The sequence below is a fragment of the Balaenoptera acutorostrata genome, chromosome 6 (genome assembly GCF_949987535.1).
Source record: "Balaenoptera acutorostrata chromosome 6, mBalAcu1.1, whole genome shotgun sequence".
Lineage (NCBI taxonomy): Eukaryota > Metazoa > Chordata > Mammalia > Artiodactyla > Balaenopteridae > Balaenoptera > Balaenoptera acutorostrata.
The window spans coordinates 20,112,418-20,131,897 of NC_080069.1; the positions used below are offsets into that span (position 1 = coordinate 20,112,418).

General features: G+C 41.7%; 2 protein-coding genes and 1 long non-coding RNA gene across 10 annotated transcripts in view; 2 read left to right on the plus strand and 1 right to left on the minus strand.

Moving 5' to 3' along the window:
* Nucleotides 1–453: 453 nt before the first annotated feature.
* LOC130708456 (uncharacterized) lies at nucleotides 454–4,113 on the minus strand. Its single transcript, XR_009008677.1, has 2 exons — nucleotides 3,799–4,113; nucleotides 454–800 (listed from the first exon to the last, which is right to left on the minus strand). It is a non-coding gene; the product is annotated as an uncharacterized LOC130708456 (long non-coding RNA).
* Nucleotides 4,114–4,513: 400 nt separating this feature from the next.
* Nucleotides 4,514–9,822, plus strand: CKS2 (CDC28 protein kinase regulatory subunit 2). Its single transcript, XM_007193407.2, has 3 exons — nucleotides 4,514–4,702; nucleotides 8,096–8,223; nucleotides 9,491–9,822. The coding sequence occupies exons 1-3, from the start codon at nucleotides 4,644–4,646 to the stop codon at nucleotides 9,541–9,543; spliced, it is 240 nt and encodes a 79-aa protein (XP_007193469.2). The 5' UTR covers nucleotides 4,514–4,643; the 3' UTR covers nucleotides 9,544–9,822.
* A 1,996-nt stretch (nucleotides 9,823–11,818) lies between these two features.
* SECISBP2 (SECIS binding protein 2) overlaps nucleotides 11,819–19,480 on the plus strand; it is a 40,152-nt gene continuing 32,490 nt past the window's right edge. For 6 of the 8 annotated variants that reach the window (XM_007193408.2, XM_007193409.2, XM_007193410.2 and 3 more), the window contains exons 1-4: nucleotides 11,819–11,954; nucleotides 12,946–13,094; nucleotides 18,272–18,521; nucleotides 18,768–18,891. In XM_007193408.2, coding sequence (XP_007193470.2) covers nucleotides 11,919–11,954; nucleotides 12,946–13,094; nucleotides 18,272–18,521; nucleotides 18,768–18,891 — 559 coding nt within the window. In that variant the 5' untranslated portion in view covers nucleotides 11,819–11,918. Of the gene's footprint in view, nucleotides 11,955–12,945; nucleotides 13,095–18,271; nucleotides 18,522–18,767; nucleotides 18,892–19,480 lie in introns of those variants that run through there. The other 2 variants (XM_007193412.2, XM_007193414.2) reach the window with 2 other exon arrangements.

Below are 19,480 nucleotides of genomic sequence, written 5' to 3' on the forward strand. Positions count from 1 at the left end.
ATAATTAACCAGTAATCTAGGAAGTAAAATGTTTCTCTGAGTTCTGTGAGCCACTCTAGCAAATTAATTAAACCTGAGGAGGGAGTTGTGGGAACCTCTGATCCACAGCTGGTTGGTCAGAAGTTCAGGCGACAATCTGGACTTGCGATTGGCATCCTGAGTTGCAGGGGGTCGTAGGAACCTCCTATTTGTATTTGTTCGATCAGAAGCACAGGTAACAAAAGTGGGCTTGTGACTGGTGTCTGAAGTGTGCGAGTGGTGGGGCCGGGGGCAGTCTTGTACGACTGAGCCTTAACCTGTGGGATCTGATGCTATCTCCAGGTAGACAGTGTCAGCACTGATATGAATTGCAGAATATCCAGCTGGTGTCAGAGAATTGCTTGGTGGTGTTAGCAAGGGGAGCCTCCCCCGGCCCCGCACCCGCCCCAGCCATTCAGGAATTTGTGATCAGGAACAGAAGACAAATCCTTTATTACTTTATTCTAACAGCTGCAAAAACCTTCCTGTAGTGTACCTTTTGTTTTCCTTTGACATATTCTAACTCTGTTAGTTTCTCATTGGTCCACACAATTAAAGGAAGACTAATAGGAACAAAAAACATGCTTGGGCTCTGAAATTAAGAAGTCATATAGATGATGCAGAATTAATTTGTCCATGGACTTAAAGCGCAAAGTTTAAACAGCCTGGCAGGGAACTTGAGGATCCTTCCCATCTGTGGAAACTAATTTGAGAAACGTTGCTCTTAAAAGCTGTTTTCTTTCACAGCTTACTCTCTTCATCCATTCACATCCTTTGGTAACCTTTAAAAGAAAGATTCCATAGTAATAAGTGACAAAAATCTTAAGCAGAACCCAGTTTTTCACCTATGAAAAAGTGACAAAATGTTTCAATAAGAATAGTAACAATATGATTAGATAAATTCAGACTTTGCTTTTTTAGACAACAATAAATGTACTAAGTTACTGATTTGCTTTATTTCCAAATTGTCTTGAATTTATTCTACTCCTTCTTTCAACACTTTGTGAACAGTAATACATTTTCTTGAATCCAGTGTTGCTTTTGAGATTGTTATTGTCTATTCTTGTTGCTTTGTAGGTGTGATTGGCAACTTCTCCCTGGAAGCTTTTAGAACTTTCCTTTGTCTTTGATGTTCTTAAATTGCACTATAATCTCTCTCTGGCACTCTATAAGCCCTTTCAATCTGAAGTCTTTTTTATCTTTCCTTAAAAGCGGGAAATTCACAGCCATTATATTTGCATAGTATTTCCTCTCCTGTTTATTCTCTCCCTTGTATCAAATGGGACTCTTGTATCGAATGTTGTCACTTCTCCCTTTAGCCTCCAGGTCTTTTTACTTCATGTTTTCCACTCTATCCCTAACTGATGGTTTCTGGGACTGTTACTCAACCCTGTGTTCTAGCTCACTTATTTGTTCTTCATTAGTATCCACAATACTTTCAGTTTACCTATTGAATATTTTATTTCAACTATTTAGTTTTCAATAATATTGCTATTTGACTCTTCCTTAAGACTGCAAATACTAATATCCTTTAATCTATGATATTTATAACTTAGTCATAATTCCAAAAAAATAATCAAATGTAAAAAAGAAAAACTTTTAAAGTATGTGGTGAACTACAATGTGTATTTATGATAAAAATTTAGCAAATTAGTAATGAAAAGAGTGCACACATCCTCAAAATGACAGAGTATCTAGAACTTCAACAAAACTGCAGTGAACATTATACTGGGCTGGTTATTACATCCCAAAGTCAGTTTGTCTATCAAGTTATCTTAATTTTTATAAGCCACTGCTACACTGTCTTAATTACTATAGGTTCTTAATAAATCACGATCTACTAGAATCCATTAGTGTCTTTGCTATTCTTGGCCCTTTTCTCATCCATATTATTTATAGTCAAATAAGTCCTTTGAATGTGGTATTTTTATTGGAATTAGACTGACTTGACAATCAATTTGGAGATAATTTATATCTTCACCATATTGAGTCTTCCTAAGCATGAACATAGTATATTTGTCCATTTATTCAAGTCTTCATTTATGTCTCTCAAAATTTCATAATTTTGCATATCAGCACTTTGTATATCCTTTGTTAGGCTTATTCCTAGGTAGGTGAATTTGATGCTAATACTTTCTTTTTGAATAGGTTTTCTAGTTGTTTCTGCTATATAGGAATGCAACAGACTTTGGATATTAATCTTAGACATATAATTACATCAGTTGCAAACGACAGTTTTATTTCTCTTTCCAAATAATTTGCCTTAAACTTCTCTTAATTGTGGTGGCTGACTTCTGTACATTGTTCAATATAATTGGAAATAATAGAACATTTTAACGAGAATGCTCCCAATGTTTCCTCATAAGAATTATACTGTTTTTTATAGACACCTTTACAAGGTTAACGAAGTTTCCTCCTACTCCTAATTACTAAGTGTTATCACTGGTGAGTGGTGGGTTTACAAAGAGTTTGTATTATAAAAGAGTGGTGAATTTTAGCAAATGTTTTCTTCTGCTTCCATTGAGAGGATTTTTTTCTCCCTTACACAGTTAATGTGGTGAATTACATTAACAGATTTTCTAATATTAAACTATCCTTGCATTTGAAGATAGTATATCATCCTTTTAAAAAACACAATTGGACTCAGTTGGCCAGCATTTTATTTAGGATTTTTACATGTATCTATTTGAGTGAAAGGTACAGGTACTTTCCTTTCTCATGTTGTTTTTTTGAATCAACATTATTCTTGCCTAATAGAATAAACTCTTTTGCTCTAGAAGAGTTTATAATTAAGAAATAAACTCTTGGTAAAACTTTTCTGTAAAGCCATTCGGGGCTAGAGCTTTATTTATTTTTTTTAGTTGAAATATTCATATACCATACATACGGTTCACCCTTACGTATACAGTTCTGTTTTTTCCTATTCACAAAGTTATGCTGTCACTACCACAGAGTTGGACTTTCAATTACTGTTGTAAGTTAATTGATATAGGACTCTTCAGTCTTTCTCTGGCTTCTTGAGCCAGTTGAGGAAGACAAGCAAGGGGAAGCAGATGAAGGAAAGACGGAGAGAGCAAATAGAAAACAACTATCAGAGAATAACGAGGAATCATAAGTGTAGTAATGACACGGCGCTAAGTATTTTTAAAATTTTTCTTGAGATCGTATACCGTGTACGGAGACATACACAGAAATACTATCTCTGAGTGAAATAACATTATATTTGGGATCACTTTAAAAATATTCTAGGAAAAAGGGGGAATAGATGAAACAAGATGGGCCAAACGTTAATAGCTGAAGCTGAGCAACTGGTATATGGTAGGTGATTATATTACTATTCTACTTTTCTGTGTTTGAGATTTTTCCACAATGGTCTCTGTAAAAATATACCTCGTAGTAAGTTTTTCTTTCCCAGGTTCCACCAAAAAGTTAGTGACTTCCTTACTCATCTCCCTTAACGGGTTATTCACATCTTTTCATTTTTTGGCTGAGTCATGCCGGATCTAAGTTCCCTGACCAGGGATCAAACCCACGTCCACGGCAGTGAAAGCGCCCAGTCCTAACCACTGAACCGCCAGGGAATTCCCTACACGTACCTGTATTTTAAACTAGGATTCAATGCTAAGAAGCCAAAATAATTTTTGCTAACCACTTTTAATCCCTCTGTCCTCTACTAAACATCATTATTGTAGTAATCTTTTTATTTTCCCATATGCACGCACACACGCATATCTACAGAGTTGTCGGAGTGCGCAAACAGCGTGGGAAGACGGTTTTCACCTAACATAGGTCTCTGGGCCATGGCCACACCGCCATCTACGCAGCACTCCGTGGCGAAGTTCCGGAACGTCGCACTCATCCCGGCGGCGCGCATCGCTGCGGTGAGACATCTGGACGTCTTCCTCATGTCTGGGCACAACTTCGGCTTCTCCGCGTCCTTACTCCCACAAACCGGCCTTGGGCGCCCGCGGTGACACTCCTCCCCTCACGCTTCCCACGCCTGGGTTTCCCACAGTCTAGGAACACGGGCTGGCCCTCCTCACCTCCCACTGACTTCAGACGCGGAGCCGGGTCTGGGGAGGGTGCGCCTGCGCACAGACTGCCGTTCGTCGGGCAGCCCCCGCCCCCCGGCCTCGCCAAACCCCGCGATACCTTACCCCTTCCGCAGGTTCGCTGTCCCAACGGCTCCGCGGACCTGGAACTTTCTACACCCCTGCGCACGCGCTCTATGGCCCTTAACGTCCCGGCTCCGCCCATCCCTGGCTGCTCCCCTTTTCGTCAGGGAGCTCCCCGCCCCACGCCACGCCAATCATCCACTTCTTTCCTAGGCCGACCTCGCAACAGGTCTCTGATTGGCTGATCTTGGGTGCGAACGCCGCGGAGGGGCGGCGACGATAGGCTGGGAGCCGGTCCCGGCCTATCCGCAGAGTGCGCGGAAGGTGATTGGTCAACACCGTCGTCCAATCAGCGGCGGGCTGTCGGATTCAAACCGGACTCGTTTGGCTTACGGTCGGTTGGTCTCAGTCGAGTCGTCGCCTTCACCTGACGAGGACGTGTCGCTCGCCTGCGCCCGTTCTTCGCGCCTCGTCACTCCAGTCCCGTGCTGCCCACCGCCCTCCCGCAGGATGGCCCATAAGCAGATCTACTACTCGGACAAGTACTTCGATGAGCACTACGAGTACCGGTGAGCGGACCGGACGGCCTAACTTAGCCGCGGCCCCGGCCGAGCCTGAGCTGGAACTCGGGCCGGGGGGAGGGTACCAGGGGCCAGGACCGGGAGTCGGGGTCGAAGCGCGTCGGGCTGAGGTTTGGGTCGGAGCTCGGGGCCGGGGGCCGGAGGTAGGGTCAGGGTCGAGCCCGGGGGCCGGCCGGGAATCGCGGTTGTGTCGGGGCCGGGCCGCCCGGGCGGGAGCTTGCGCTTCTCCTCTCCTGGCGGGCCGGCCCGGCCGGCTTCCGCCCTTTGTTCCTGTCTGTGAGGAGGACGAGGCTGGGGCGGGGATGGGGCCGCTTTTGGTGCAGAATTGCTGCCTTAAGGGGAAGGGGCCGAGGGCCGAAGCGGACCCGGCGTAGCTGAAGTCCAACGCCGAGAGCCCGAATCGCAGCGGTTCCTAAGAACTTAGGTCTAGTTCGCACTTAGGCAAACGTCCCACTCCCAGTCACAGCAGGCGAAGGGCTGTCGGAAGGGTAATTTTGCTCAGGTAAAGTCGCCAGAGCAACACTTCTCTTTTTCTCGCATTTGAAGTTAATGGCACTAAAAAGTAGCTTGTGGGGGAGTCCCCCTAAAATAAGCTTCCTTGGGATTCGAAATGTGTCTTGGGTATGGCGACTTCGGCAGGGGCTGGTGCGTGTTAACCCTCTTGGGTTATTATTAAAGGGGTTTCCTTTTGAGACAAAATTGAGAACTCGAATGGATTTGGGGCATTTTTTTCTGCTAGTGTGTATCGGCCAAATTTTTGGCTTTGAGGGATTTCTGGGTTTTGCATCATTATGTGATGCACTAGAGCATAGTTGCTAAATGTGTAAGATTAGCAAATTGGATTGTGTGAGGGAAGAAACACTTAACATTAGCCTTAATGTATGCAGGAGACTTAGCTGGGGTGTGGCTTCAAAGACCAGCGCCACCCAGTTCTCCTGGGTGGTGACTAGGACGCTGCATTCTGGGAAACTACCAACTTGTAGGAGGGGCCAAATAGTGACCTTATTTTCTGCCTCCTATCCTTTTACGTTAGATTTCCAAGAATGCTATTTGAGTTAGAAAGGATATAACAGTGGGTGGCCTCTTTTTTTCCCTCCCCTTAGTATCTTGTAATTCTTTCTTAGTATCTTGTAAATCTTTCTCTGGAGAAAAACGGAGGATTTCTCTGGGCAGCTTTGCAGGTTAGTAATACCTGCATTGTCCAGCAGGGGTTATCCAGTAATGGACAGAATGTAAACCACAATCTTTCTAAAAATCTGGGAAAATACTAATTGTGAAACATGTCTGGCTCCGAGTAGTACTTTTCAGGACTTTTCCTGGCAGTAGTTCCGTTTTCTGGTTTCAGTATACTAGCATAATCATTGATGAGCACGAAGTAAACTAGTCTATGCTATCAACAAGATTTTAGCCTAATTGACTAAGTGGTTTGTGTGTAGTAATGAATAGAAGAAAATCCTCTCATATCTGAAGTGATATATTCTACTCCAATTTTAATCTAATTACTATCTAATCCAGTATTAATCTAATTAATATCTAGTCCAATATTAATTAAATCTGGTCTTTCTTGACCAAGCCACTTGCCTTTATCAAACAGGACAGTAATGTCCAGAGAAGGGAAATTTAATTGTATCTTGCAGTGTTATCTTAGTAGCTCCTTTGTTGTTTGTACTGTTATGGTTTTTTTTTTTAACCCCCTCTTCACCCTCCATGATAAGCCCTTGGTACTGAAATGTTAGATTTTTGGAAACAATTCTCCTTACATGTAGTTAGAAATATATAGAGGAGTTATATCCATGCAGAAAAAAATACAGGTAGACTTCCCATCTGAGTTTGAAGCTACTTACACATTTTTCCCTCGTAATCAAGTCCTGATGAAGGTTAGCCTGTCTCCATGGTTTATGGAGAAGGTAGGGTATATGACTTATATCTAAACATATATTGGTACATTTTGTACGGCATACATAATATGAGTACAAAAGCTAGTTTGCATTTTACATTTCTCTTGAGACTAATCAACAATTATGTAGAAGGTAGAAATAAGGTAACAGGCTATTTGCAGAGCCTTAAAAGTAGATGTTAAAGCAGTATTTCAAGAGTCAGTGAGCTAGCTGGTAAGTATTGCTAAGAATCATCATGTAGTTCACTGGAATTCGTAAAATTTTTACAAACTATGATAGTAAGCATAATTTGACTTGGTGGCCTTGTGGCCAGCAAGCAACGTAACACAACTGTTCTAAGGCTTGATTTTGTTAGGCAAATTATAGGAAATTGGTACTTAACCAACCACTCACAGACTAGAACTTAAGTTGATGACAGTTTAGTGCTTATTATGGGTAATGGGTTCAGTTTTCCTGTGACCAGACTGCTCCTTTCTTACCCCCCAGCCAACAAATTTGCAGGCATATATCCAATACTGGTCAAAAAATTTGGTTGGTGGTAATGGATGACGGTATAAAACTACTGCTGCTGGAAGTGATTAAATACGAGCCTGGGAATTTTGATTTTTATAAAGATCCTTTCAATTGTAATTAAATAAGAAGTCGGTGGGGGTGCATATTTGTTTTCTAAGAATTTTTCAAAGCTCCAATTGTACCTATTCTTGACGGTTTGACATTGAAGAATATTGCATGCCTTCCTTAAAAATTGATTAAAGTTTTGGATATAGGCCAGTAACTTATTGGAAAACTGAATGTCTGTGTTTTAGGTAGCAGGCACATGTATATGTGCATTTAGTGTTCGTGATCTATAGAGTAATAGGAAACCCAAATTAACTGTAACAAGCTAGATTCCCCCACCCCAGCTACCTGGGGCTAGTATGACACATCTTAAAATCGGGGACCATTCTTAATTTATAGTCACTTCTGTGGTCTTAGATGGCTTCTCTAGCTCCCTGATCATATCAATCTGCTTCATAACTAACAGGAAGGAGAAAAAAGAGAATTGGGCATGTTCTTTTCTTTCGAGGATACTTTCCATAAGTTGCATAATTTCTGCTTATATCCTGTTGGGCAGGATTTAGTCACATGTGACCAGAGGTAGCTGCAGGGGAGGCTGGGATGTCTTGGATAACAATGTGTCCCACTTAGTTTTTGAGGTTCTATTCCTGAAGAAGATTGAGACAATTAGCAAGCAGTCTCTATTAGGGGAAAAAAGTTAATCATAAATAAAATGCCTCCCACTTTTGGACTGCGTATTCTAATCTCTAATTTGAACACAGGCCATCAAGAGCAGAATTAAAGGTAGTAGAGAGTAGTCTTTAAGATTGATGCTAATGGTAATGTAACAGGGTAGGTATCCTAAAGATGCATGTATAAAGTGACCATAATTGTAGGAAAGGCATATTCACTTAGAGCACTAATATTTCACTATATTTTTTAACAGGCATGTCATGTTACCCAGAGAACTTTCCAAACAAGTACCCAAAACCCATCTGATGTCTGAAGAGGAGTGGAGGAGACTTGGTGTCCAACAGAGTCTAGGCTGGGTTCATTACATGATTCATGAGCCAGGTAAGTTTTGCTATTTAGGGAAGCACTAATTGAATTAAAACAGTAGTGGTTGTTAAAATTGTTTTATTAATATTGACGTTTCAATGGTATCCCAAAGTAACTCTGATAAGCTTGACTGTTTCTGAATGACTGATACCTCCATAGAGAGGGTTCCAATTTTATAGTAAATAAAATACCACGAGTGAAAATAATGCATTCTTCTGAACTGCAAAAATAACCTATTTAGTAAAAAAAAAAAAAAAAAAAAAAAAAAAAAAAGGATATTCTGTTTTAAAATGCGTGTCATTGCTAGTAGTATCTTGAAGTATTTTGCCATAAATATATTTAGAATTCTGGTATCTCCTCTTTGAAAACTAAGAACTTAATGTAAGACAACTTGAGTGTCCTGAAGTTGTGTATAGAAATTGATGCAATTTGAAGTGATTTGTTTTTTCCTTTAGACAATTAGTATCTACCACATTAAGATGAAATGAGATAACATAGCTAGTGAACTCAAATGTGCTGCCTGTTATACTTGAGTGCTTATGCTATTACGTGGTATTTACCAGAGAGTTTTCCAGATTACTGTTAGTAACTATTTGTAAACCAGACTAAGAAACTTTGTGGTGTTAAATTGTGTTTTTGGGTTATCAGTAAATCTAGCTAAAGGACATATACTGCTTTGAACAAAATTTGAAGTCTTAGAAGCTGAATTAGGTGAAACTAAAGCTATCTTGCTTTCTGCTTTTGTTAAAAGCAGCAGTAGCAGCAAAAACTCTAAGACTTGTAACTTTCTTGGGATTGGAGCATATAATCATATTAAAAAGGTGTTTCTACAGATAATACAGTGCAACTGAGGACCTTACCTATAGGTTCATAGTCAGTCCTCCACCTGCCCAAACAGAATCTACAGGGATGGGCCCCTAGGACCTGCATTTTTTGAATGAGGTGTTAAGTGTCTTTTCCAAACAAGAGAAAACCTTTTTCTTTTCACTGGAATTGAGATTCTAAAGATAGAAACCATTCTCCTTCTCAAATAGCATCTTTACTTAACAGCCCTTTTCTCCAGGGTGTGTAAAAACTGGGGGAATATTCATTGTTAGGTTGTTTTCTTCTGTTTACTGTTTACAGTGACATAGAGCAAAATTTATTTCAGATACCTCAATAAGTAACATTAATTGACCATAGATTTATTTTATTTTGGTTCAACTGAGAATTCTTTGAATTTTTGTTGAATGAAAATTAACCATATAATATTAAAATAATATAAAACATTTTCTTTCTACAGAACCACACATTCTTCTCTTTAGACGACCTCTTCCAAAAGATCAACAAAAATGAAGTATATCTGGGGATCATCAATTAAATCTTTTTCAAATTTAATGTATATGTGTATATAAGGTAGTATTCAGTGAATACTTGAAAAATGTACAAAGTGTTCATCCATTCCTGTGCATGAGCTGTATTCTTCACAGCAACAGAGCTCAGTTAAGTGCAACTGCAAGTAGGTTACTGTAAGGTGTTTAAAATTTCTTCTAGTCAGATTTTCTTTTAATGTAAGTGCCTGTTTGACTTTACCTGTTACTTTTGTTAAATAAAGTTTGTATGTTGCATTTATCACTGTTTGAAGTTACTGAGGTTTGTTTTCTTAAGGTTAATTTGTGACTATTGAGGATGTTGGATGATTTCAGTTTTATAATTTTAGTCCTGAGGAAATAAATTCACTTTATAGAAATAAAATGTTAGGTGGGTTTAAACCCATTAGCTTGGTGTGATTGAGGGTACCATTTTTAAATTTATTTATTTATTTTTAATTTTTTGCTGCGTTGGGTCTTTGTTACTGCGCATGGGCTTTCTCTAGTTGCGGCAAGTGGGGCTACTCTTCGTTGTGGTGTGCGGGCTTCTCATTGTGGTTTCTCTTGTGCAGCACGGGCTCTAGGCGTGCGGGCTTCAGTAGTTGCAGCACGTGGGCTCAGTAGTTGCAGCACGCAGGCTCTAGAGCGCAGGCTCAGTAATTGTGGCTCACGGGCTTAGCTGCTCCGTGGTATGTGGAATCTTCCCGGACCAGGTATCGAACCCGTGTCCCCTGCATTGTCAGGTGGATTCCCAACCATTGCGCCACCAGGGAAATCATGAGGGTACCATTTAAATTCACTTATGAAGACACTAAGAACTAGGGGTAAGTTTAATAGAGCCAAGGTAAATTTTATAGCTTTGTCATTAATTTACTTCCTAGAGAATTGTCTAGAATCTCCAACTGAACAAAAAGAAACCCAACTTAATACTCTGGGCTACTTCCACTTATGTAAGTACTGCCACACCTAGTTACCTTGGGAGAAACCATTTAACCCCATTTCTCTTTTCCATGTGCCAAATGGGGATACAGTTTTCTATAGAATATCAGCATTTTAAAAACTTCAAAAGCACTGTAAAAAGCACCCTTCCTTCAGTGTGCATTTTGTGTCTATTAAATTGCTTTTTTAGCTGCTAGGAAAATATTTTAGAGTGAATGCAAACAGAGGCTTTTTATCTTCATTGCTTTTTGCTGGAGAAACCTTTTAGGTGAGCTGCCAGTAAGCATAAGACCCCAGACCCCAGTGTGGTGGTCCTCTATGCCCCTCTGTTTAGAAAAGGGTGGTGCCTTTACACAATGAGCACAATAAACACTGAAGGTGGTGATGGGCAGGAGCCTAGAACTTATTCCATCCCCAGGGACCCACCCATTGGCTAGAGGTCCCAGGTTAGGCCAACAGAAGCATGCCAGAATCGTTAAGTAAACTATTGTATTTAGTACAGACCAGTGCGCTGCATAATGCTCAACCTCTCCCCCCTCTGGAGGTTTGGGTGTGTCCAAGTATGTTTAATTGACCTGTGGGATCTGCACAGAAGGACACCAGGAGATGAGCTGGAGCTGCCTGCATTTACTGCTTGAAATACCTGGTAGTCACTCAACAGAGGAAACCTACAATCAGCTTCCAGTTTAAGATTTTCAACCTAATTAACCCCTATCGGTCAAACAGCTTGCACTCTTCAAGTAAGCAGGAGTTCTTGCCTCTGCACTGTCCCTCCCTCCCCCCTTCCTCACTCCGTGTCTCCCACTTCCCATCCTACCTAAAGCCTCCTGCCCTGGAGGCTGCTTACTTCCACCCTACTTTTCCATCTCTAGCTTTCCCAGCACATTCCCTAGTGGTCAACAGCTGTCTGTTGAACTGAGCAGTTCTGAAATTCTTGTCCGCGGTTACTTCCAAACTGCTTTAGGTTCCTGGAAATTTAAGACGCCAAATCTTGTTGGCTTTCTCCCTTCGTAGGACTACAGGGTATGCGGTTCCCTTAAGTCCCCAACCTCCCTACAGACCCCTGCCCCGCTCCAGGTGCCCGCCACCCTGTGCACCGTCCCCTCGTCCAGGCCTGGCCGACCGCATTCCGGAGGTTGTCCGCTGTCTTTGCAGAGACAGTCTCTTGTAACTCCACACTTCGCACGCGCTGTGCTTTGGCAGCCCAGACGGTCACCCAACCGGGCACCTCGCGCAGGCCCAAAGCCGTCGCCGCGCACACTTCTGGCCGGAAGCAGGGCGGGGCCGGGGCGCGTTTTTGTGACGCACTTCCTGGAGTCCGCTCCGAAGGTGGAAAAGCGGGGAAGAGGAGTGTCGCGCTTCGGTTCCGCCAGCCGTCGGACCACTGGCTTCCCTGGCCAGGCCTCTTCCCAGACACCCGCCATGGCGTCTGAGGGGCCGCGGGAGCCCGCGGGCGAGGTGAGGCTGGCGGCCCTGGGCTCCCCCAAATGGTGGTTTTGCCCGGACTGGGTAGGAGCTGGATTAGCCTGGCCCGGAGGCTGGTTGGGGGCAGGGCCGGGGGCGTCGGGGTGGGCGGCCGCGGTCCCCAGTCCCCGGACGTGCCCACACGGCCCGCGGTTAAACAAGGTGAGAAAGGACGCTGTCGACGGGAAACCGCCTCTCGTCCCGAGGCTGCGGAGGGGTTGCGCTACCGTTCCGGCTCACCGCACTGCTGGTGAGGAGCGGAGTGTTGAAAGCAGCTTGTTAGTAACGTTTTCTGAGGCGGAAGTCTGCTCGACGTGCTCAGAGTACCTCTAGAAGGAGCCCTGGCAATCGCATAAATCGGCTTTCACACAAATTAAAAACCATGATTATAAGTTGTTAGTGGAAGTAAATTTATCAATACAGATGTAAAAACTGAAAGAAAAAAAGCCCAACAAATTTTTTAATATTCATATTCCAAGGGCTCATGGCGATAGAAAGATTTTCTAGCAACGCTTACTTTTGCGTTTCAACAAAACAACTTTTAGTGCTTCGCTGAGTGAAAAGCAACAGTTTTAAGTTCTTTGGGAAATTTAATGGAAATAAACTTCCGCAGTGTGTTTTGAGCGCTACAGTTAAGTTTGATAGTCTCGATTGTCCCTAACTCAGCTGAGAGAAGTAAACTACCATATTCTACGTTAAAGCTAAGGAAACGTTGTCACTTGTGGTTCTAACTATACAGTCTGGGCTGACTTTTACTCTCACTTTAATTGGTTGTCCTTATTTTTCATTTTTAATATTTGGTGACTGCTTTTTCTAGTGAAAAAGTGCGGAGAAATTGTTAGCAAACAAATTCTTGTCTTTGCTAGGCAGACGTATTTGGACAACAGCATTAGCATTTCTGGGGCTTCGAGAAAGGAGGGACTCTTTTTTTTTTTTCCACTTGGTTGATCTCAGAAGGTAGCCAAAACCCCCTTTTTTTCCTCAGGGCATCAAGTTGTCAGCAGATGTCAAACCATTTGTCCCTAAATTTGCTGGGCTCAGTGTGGCATGGTCAGAGTCTTCAGAAGCACGTGTTTTTCCCAGCTGTGCAGCCACGACGTACTATCCATGTGTCCAGGAATTAGCAGTGCCTGAGTATGTATGCTTCTGAATGTCTTGCCTTACCTGGGGACTTTGTTGCCTGACTTTAATGGTGATTAGACTTGAAATATGCTGCAGCTAACACATTAACATTTTCAGAGCAACTGGGGAAGATGCTCCTCAGCCAGGAAGGGTCTGAGCCAGTAGCACAACTTAACTGTGTCCCACACCAAAAACTGAAGTTTCAACTCTCCTTTCTCCATATTCATTTGATTATTTTTGACACAGAAAGTGGAGACTGCATTGCATTTATTAGTGGGAAATGCAGTTCATTTGTGCATACAGTTTATAACTGTATCATGTACCTGATGGGAGACGAAATGGCAGGAACGAGTGGGTGAGAGGAAATTGGGCAAAGACAAGCCCAAATAAATAAACATGCTCCTCCGTTTTAGGGCTTAACATTGAAAAATCTTGCTCAGTGTTGGAGTGGGGCCTAGTAAGCATGGCTGCCGCTTTCTGTGGATAAGTCTTTGGAAATTGCTGAGTTTTGCTTTTATCTGTTTTGCTTTATACATGTCCTATGGAGATGGATTCTACAAATTTTGGTTATAAATTCTTCTAGATTTGAGTTGAAAGAAGGCTTATATTGTCCTTTAAATGTTCTTTTTCCTTCTCAGGATTTATTCTCTAGGTATTTACAAAATGGTTTCCATTTATTAGCTGAATTTAGAAAAATAAGTGTTAAGCCTTGCACATAATTGTGTGGATTACTTGTAGGTTTAATTTTAAGGCATGAATCACCTTTATGCTTATGTAAAAATCCTTGTCTTTATGTTCCTTTGTTGGGTCAGACTTATTTCCTTTTTTTCCCCATACTTACATGGTATAATTGAAAATAGTTTATACTTCATACAAATTCTAGAACTGTGTTCACAAGAATGAAAGTTGGAATGAATAAGAAAATCATTGGGTTGTCTGGTGTATTTAGGAAATAAGGAAAGTTATATTTTTTGGCAAAAGTTGAAGTCCTGCCTGAATGCGCTGAAGGTCTTTGGTAGGAATACCAAGTTTTCCATTGTAATTTCATCCTTTGTAAAAGGGAGGTTGGCATGCGTCTCTTTTGAGTCATTTCCTGCCTTGAGTGGCTCACATAATAAAATACAAGATGTATCGCACTCAGTGACAAGAGCTCTTAAGTCATCTGCTGGGTGAAATTCTAGTGACCCAAAATAAAGGTGGAAAATATTTGTATAGCTAAAGCAGCATTCTGGCAGTAACATGAATTGAGACTAATCAGAGGCTCAAGGATGCTAAATGCTGAATTTTAAAATTATGTTTCTTAACCCCTTATCCCTTTATAGGTTTGATTTTTTTTTTTTAATTGTTTATAACCACTGAAAAGGTTGACTGACAGTATTCTTTCCTGGCAAGAAAACAATTAAAGACAAAGGAGGCATGAAACCAAAGGGCAAGTTTAGAAAGAATGAGTTTCATCCCCTTTAAAGTGGGGATGAAATGGTGAGACTTTACACAGTAGAGAAGTGATTATCTAGTCAGTTTAATATAAGTTAAGACTTGCATTGCTATAGTCAGATTTTGTTTAAATGGAGATCTCTTGCTGCCTTGAAAAAAGGAGTAGAATTTTCTGTAACAAACATATGTCCTCTTTCCTACTTATTCCAGTATAGCAACCTAATTCTGTATGTCCTTAAAGGAGTGACCTTTTACAGAATATCCATCTCTAGTACCTCTAGCAGTGCTTGCCAAGGGACTTCATTTATTCATTTGGAGTTCATTAGTGAAAGGCTATTATATGGAAAAGCACTAGTTCCTGAGTGGAGAAAGACTGTCTCATGAGCTATGCTCCTGTTTTTGTCTTATGTATAGATTTGAACTGGTGGAGATGGAAGAACACGAACTACCAGTCTCCTCCAGGTTTATGTTATAGACAAGACAAATATCAATAGAAATATTCTGGTATATAGAATTGGCTATGTTTGAGAAGTAGTGAGTATTTACTGGTGTAATGAACAAATAGAGGTTATGCAAACTAAGTTCTCTGCTCCCAGTCATCATCCCTGGACGATGGCTTTGTTGATTGTCATAGTACCTGCTTTGTGACAAATCCTGTGTAACACATGCATGAGGACATATGTGTTTTGTTTGGGAATTACTGAACGTGTTCATTTCTTTCATGCTTGCCACAAGCATGGCAGGGAGCTGTAGTGTTATTTTTACACAGGAGAAACTGAGACTAGAAATGCTTGTCCAAAGTTCCTCAGAGACGTAGTACCAGGACCAGAATTAGCATTCAGTTCTTCTGACCTGAGTTCATTGTATTCCCCAAAGCTACTATTACTGTCGGTAAACTTGAGCTTTTTCAGTATCTTGTAGTATACTGTAAAAATCACAGTGCCAATGGATGCTTTTAAGTTAAACCTCTCATCTATGAGAATCACCAGTTCTCCACAGAGTGTGGCTCATGTCAAGTGGGTGGGTGGAGGAGTGACTGGATTCCTGACAGGTCCTGGCCTGGTTAGAGGGGACCAGATGCAAGATATGTTTGGGAGACAGTAGAGGAGTAAGGCCCCATTGTTAGGGGGGAAGCCACTAGTCAATTGGCCTACATGGTACAGCTGAAAAGTTAGGTTTGTTGGGTAGGAAATAGAGAGCTCTTGGGGGTGTTTTGGTTGGGGTCATGATAATCACTCCTGGTTTCTGGCTCAACTTAAGGGAGAGGGGCTTGAAGGTTTTGATTGGGTTCTAGGCACTGGAAATAGAGAAGAAAATACCTGGAGACCTGCTGCAAGAGAAAAGGGTTCAGTGGTTATCCATATGGGTTTTGGTGAAAAGACGCTATAGCAGTTTCCAGTTGAATACATGCAAAGATTTGCTATTATTCGTGAGAGCATAAGTTGGCAATGGAGCTGGTTTGGGGACCAGTTGTTATGCTTTGGAGCTATATGTGCCAGATGGGGGAAAAGTGAACTAACTGTTAAGTGGAAATGACCTGTAAGTTGGAGACAGAGGCCTGGAGGTGGTGAAAGTGTTGGAATTGAAGTCTGTAAGTGAAGTCCTGAGCAGAACGAGGAGCGATTCTGACTCAGAGTGAGTCTGCCAGATGAGATAGGGAGAGTGTAGCGGAGGCCACACCATGGAGGAACCTTTGGAAAATGGGTGAGAACAAGGAGAGGGCAGAGGCTGCCAAGTGCAGGCTAGTGGAGCTTTTCAAGTGATGTGATAGAAGTAGACACCATGCAGTAGAGGCTACTGAGCTTGGCAGGAAGGAGGGTCCTGGGAGACTTGGTGGTTGTCGGTAGTGATGGGGTAAGGGGAAGTGGAGCTGAGAGATTGGCAGGGGAGGTTAGGGGCTGCTAATAGCAAAAGGAGGGGGCAGATGAGACGGTGGGGCATAGAGGAAGTGTATTACTGTGGTTAAGGGCCGTCTGAGTGATTCGTGGCAACTGGAACTTTAGAGACAAGCCATTTGAAGCCCCAACCGCAGATGCCGTGGGTTATCTCTTTGAAGTTTTGTGTTGTATATTGCTCTCTGCATGTAACTATATTTACCTGGGATGGAAAGGAAAAATATCAACTTTCCAGAGGAAGAAGGATCAATGAGGGGATAGAAACCCAAGTGACTTGTCCAAAGGGGGAAACCAGATTGTGACCCAAACCGAGGTCTCCTGATTCACAGGAGAAAAGTTTTCTGGGTGACAACAGCCTTCAAAACCACTACTGGATCATGCCTCCTCCCACCTCTCTTTACTTCTTTACCTGAATTTCATTGGTTTGTTTATTTATCCATTTTTTGGACTTGGAATAGTCATTTAAACTTTTTTTCTTTTTGCTCTCAGCCCATCTTCTTTGCCTATCTTCTTTTGTGGAGAACTGGTTCTTCACCTTCATCTGCCCTCCATTAGATTTTCTGAGCATCAAACAAAATAAAACAGAGATTCACATCTAGGGTTAGCATTTGGGGAGCAGGATGAAGCTTTGAATCTTTCTCTTCTCAGCAAAGAGCAGCACTAGGCCAGGTGTTCTGTGGGGCAGATAAAGGTCAGTAAAAGGGTTCGTTGGGGTTTTAATCAGGAATATTTCATTACTAGAATCAGTTGCTTACAAGAAAAAGATCTTACAAGATTTAACCTTATTATAAAATGTCATGAATTAATAGGGATTCCAGGCAGTTCAGTGCTGCATGGGAGCGAAAGCAGTGAGCGTTCTCATCAGTGTGCTACAGGTCTAGCCTGTAGATAGCAACTCCTTTCTTTCTTCCGTGCAGACTCTTACTTGCAGCAGAGTAGAAACATGACTTCTAGCAGTGGTGCCTACGCCCAGTCGGAAGATCATATAGGGTGTCTCATCATTAGCTTTGGCCCTTCCCACCTTTCAGTGGACCAGTACACTTTGGGATTTCATTGATTTGCTACAAGATAATTTGGAGCTCTGGAAAGTCACAGAAACATCTGCTGGTGCTTATTTGTGGGAATGAGAAGATCGTGATTTGTATTTAACTCAGCTGCTTAGCATTTTGTCATTGTATCAACTTTCATTGCAAAATGGTTGAAACCTCTGGCTGTATACCAAATTTGCTAAAAAAAAAATAATGTTAAATTATATTTCGGTTTAGCCTAGCAGCTTGAGAAAGTTGAGGCAGTAGCAGTGTTCACAGATAGTTGCATCTTGTTAGCAGCATGTGTAGTTCCTGGACTACCTTGTGCGTAGTGTCCCCATTGCAACTCCAGCCCCAAGAGTCAGTAGAGCACAGGATGTGGCAGTGGGCTTGGAGCAGGGAAGGGGCTGGGCAGGCTGTCTGTGGGCAGCTGGGGGCCTCAGGAGGCAGGCCCTGCAGGTTGTTGGGGTAGAAGTTGGATGGGCAGTAAAAAACTCCCTCTGCCGAGAGAATGGTATGGACGGCTCTTTTGGCCAGGGTTGCTGAGAGAGGCTTTTCCAAATATTTGACAGCATGAGAGTGGAAAGCTGCTGGAGTATCCTTGGGTTTTTCTAATGTTCCTTACAATAGGGTCCTTTCATGGAGGTTCCAGATAAGTAATGAAAAAAACAGAACTAGGTCAGCATCTTTTTTATATGGTTTTTAATTTGAGGTATTGCTAGAATAAATGACCTCAAAAATAGTAAAAAGTTTAAATTTGTTTATTACAAAATATTAAGCTCCTTGGTTTGTGGTATGAAATCTGCAACTAAAATTTACCCTTTTTATTTAGACAGAAACTCTATGCTGAAGATATGGCTTTTGGAGCTTCAACTTTTCCACCTCAGTATTTATCTCCTGAGATCCATCTTCATCCGTATGGCTATTCTCCTTACACCCTGGAGTCGTCACGAAATGTTTGCCCAGTGCCTGGCTCCCAGTATGATTACAACCAACCCCGTTGTTTCGGAGGTTTTCAAGCCGTGAAGCCACGAAACAAGCACATGTGCCCTCTCCCGCAAGACACAAAAGCTCTGTTTAAGGTCTGTAAATGTTTTGGTTTTGTTGGTCACTTTAGTGTTTAAAACATAAAGAACTGGTAAGTTCTTGCGTGTTATTTAAGGTATTTAAATTTTGAGATATTTAAAATTTGATATGGTCTAACCTTTCTAAAAAATGGTTGAGTTGTACTTATGAATTTGTAAATTTGAGCCTTTTTTATAGTGAATTTATGTTACTTTTTAATATGTTACTTTTTAATTATGTTTACTTTTTAATGTTTTCTGCAGAAGAAAACCTGTGATGAGCAGAAGTTTGACACTAAGAAGACTGATGGACCTGTATCATCTGATTTAAAATCAGTTAAAAGTTCACCTCGTATGTCCATTCATGCTGAGAATAGTTTGAAATCAGGTAAAAATAACATGCTCTGTATGTTAGGTCTTCCTACCCTGTCTACCCCCAGAAACGTCTCTGTTCTTTGAACTATTTTTGTGGGCTTACTCATCATGAAAAACTGAGGCCATCAGATTTCCTGTGGGATCCTGGGGGCCTTTCCTCCCGGGGAGGGAACTTGTTTGTGTGGGCTCTATGATGTGTCCTTAACATGTTATTACCTTGTTTTATGCAAGAACTTCTGTAAAGTCACATAGCAAGTAGGTGATAATCACCCGCCTCAAAAGAATTGTTAAATAAAAGTGAATTACAGTCACATCCCTTGTACTATATTTGATCACGTTCACCCCTGAAATAGCTTCTCTGGTATTCTGTTGGGGCACTTTTTAATATGTGGGAGAGTTGACTATGGTTTAAATCCCATCCTAAACAATACCAAACCTGGGGCGGGACAGTCATTCAGAGGACATGTCTGCTCTGGTCTTAAAAACTGCTGTTCCAGTCTCTGGCTGAAAGTTAGTGATTATACGTGATGTCTTGTTTTTTTCCTGTAAATTACTTACTATTGCACGTTGATCACAGCCATCGTCTGTTTATATAATAACTT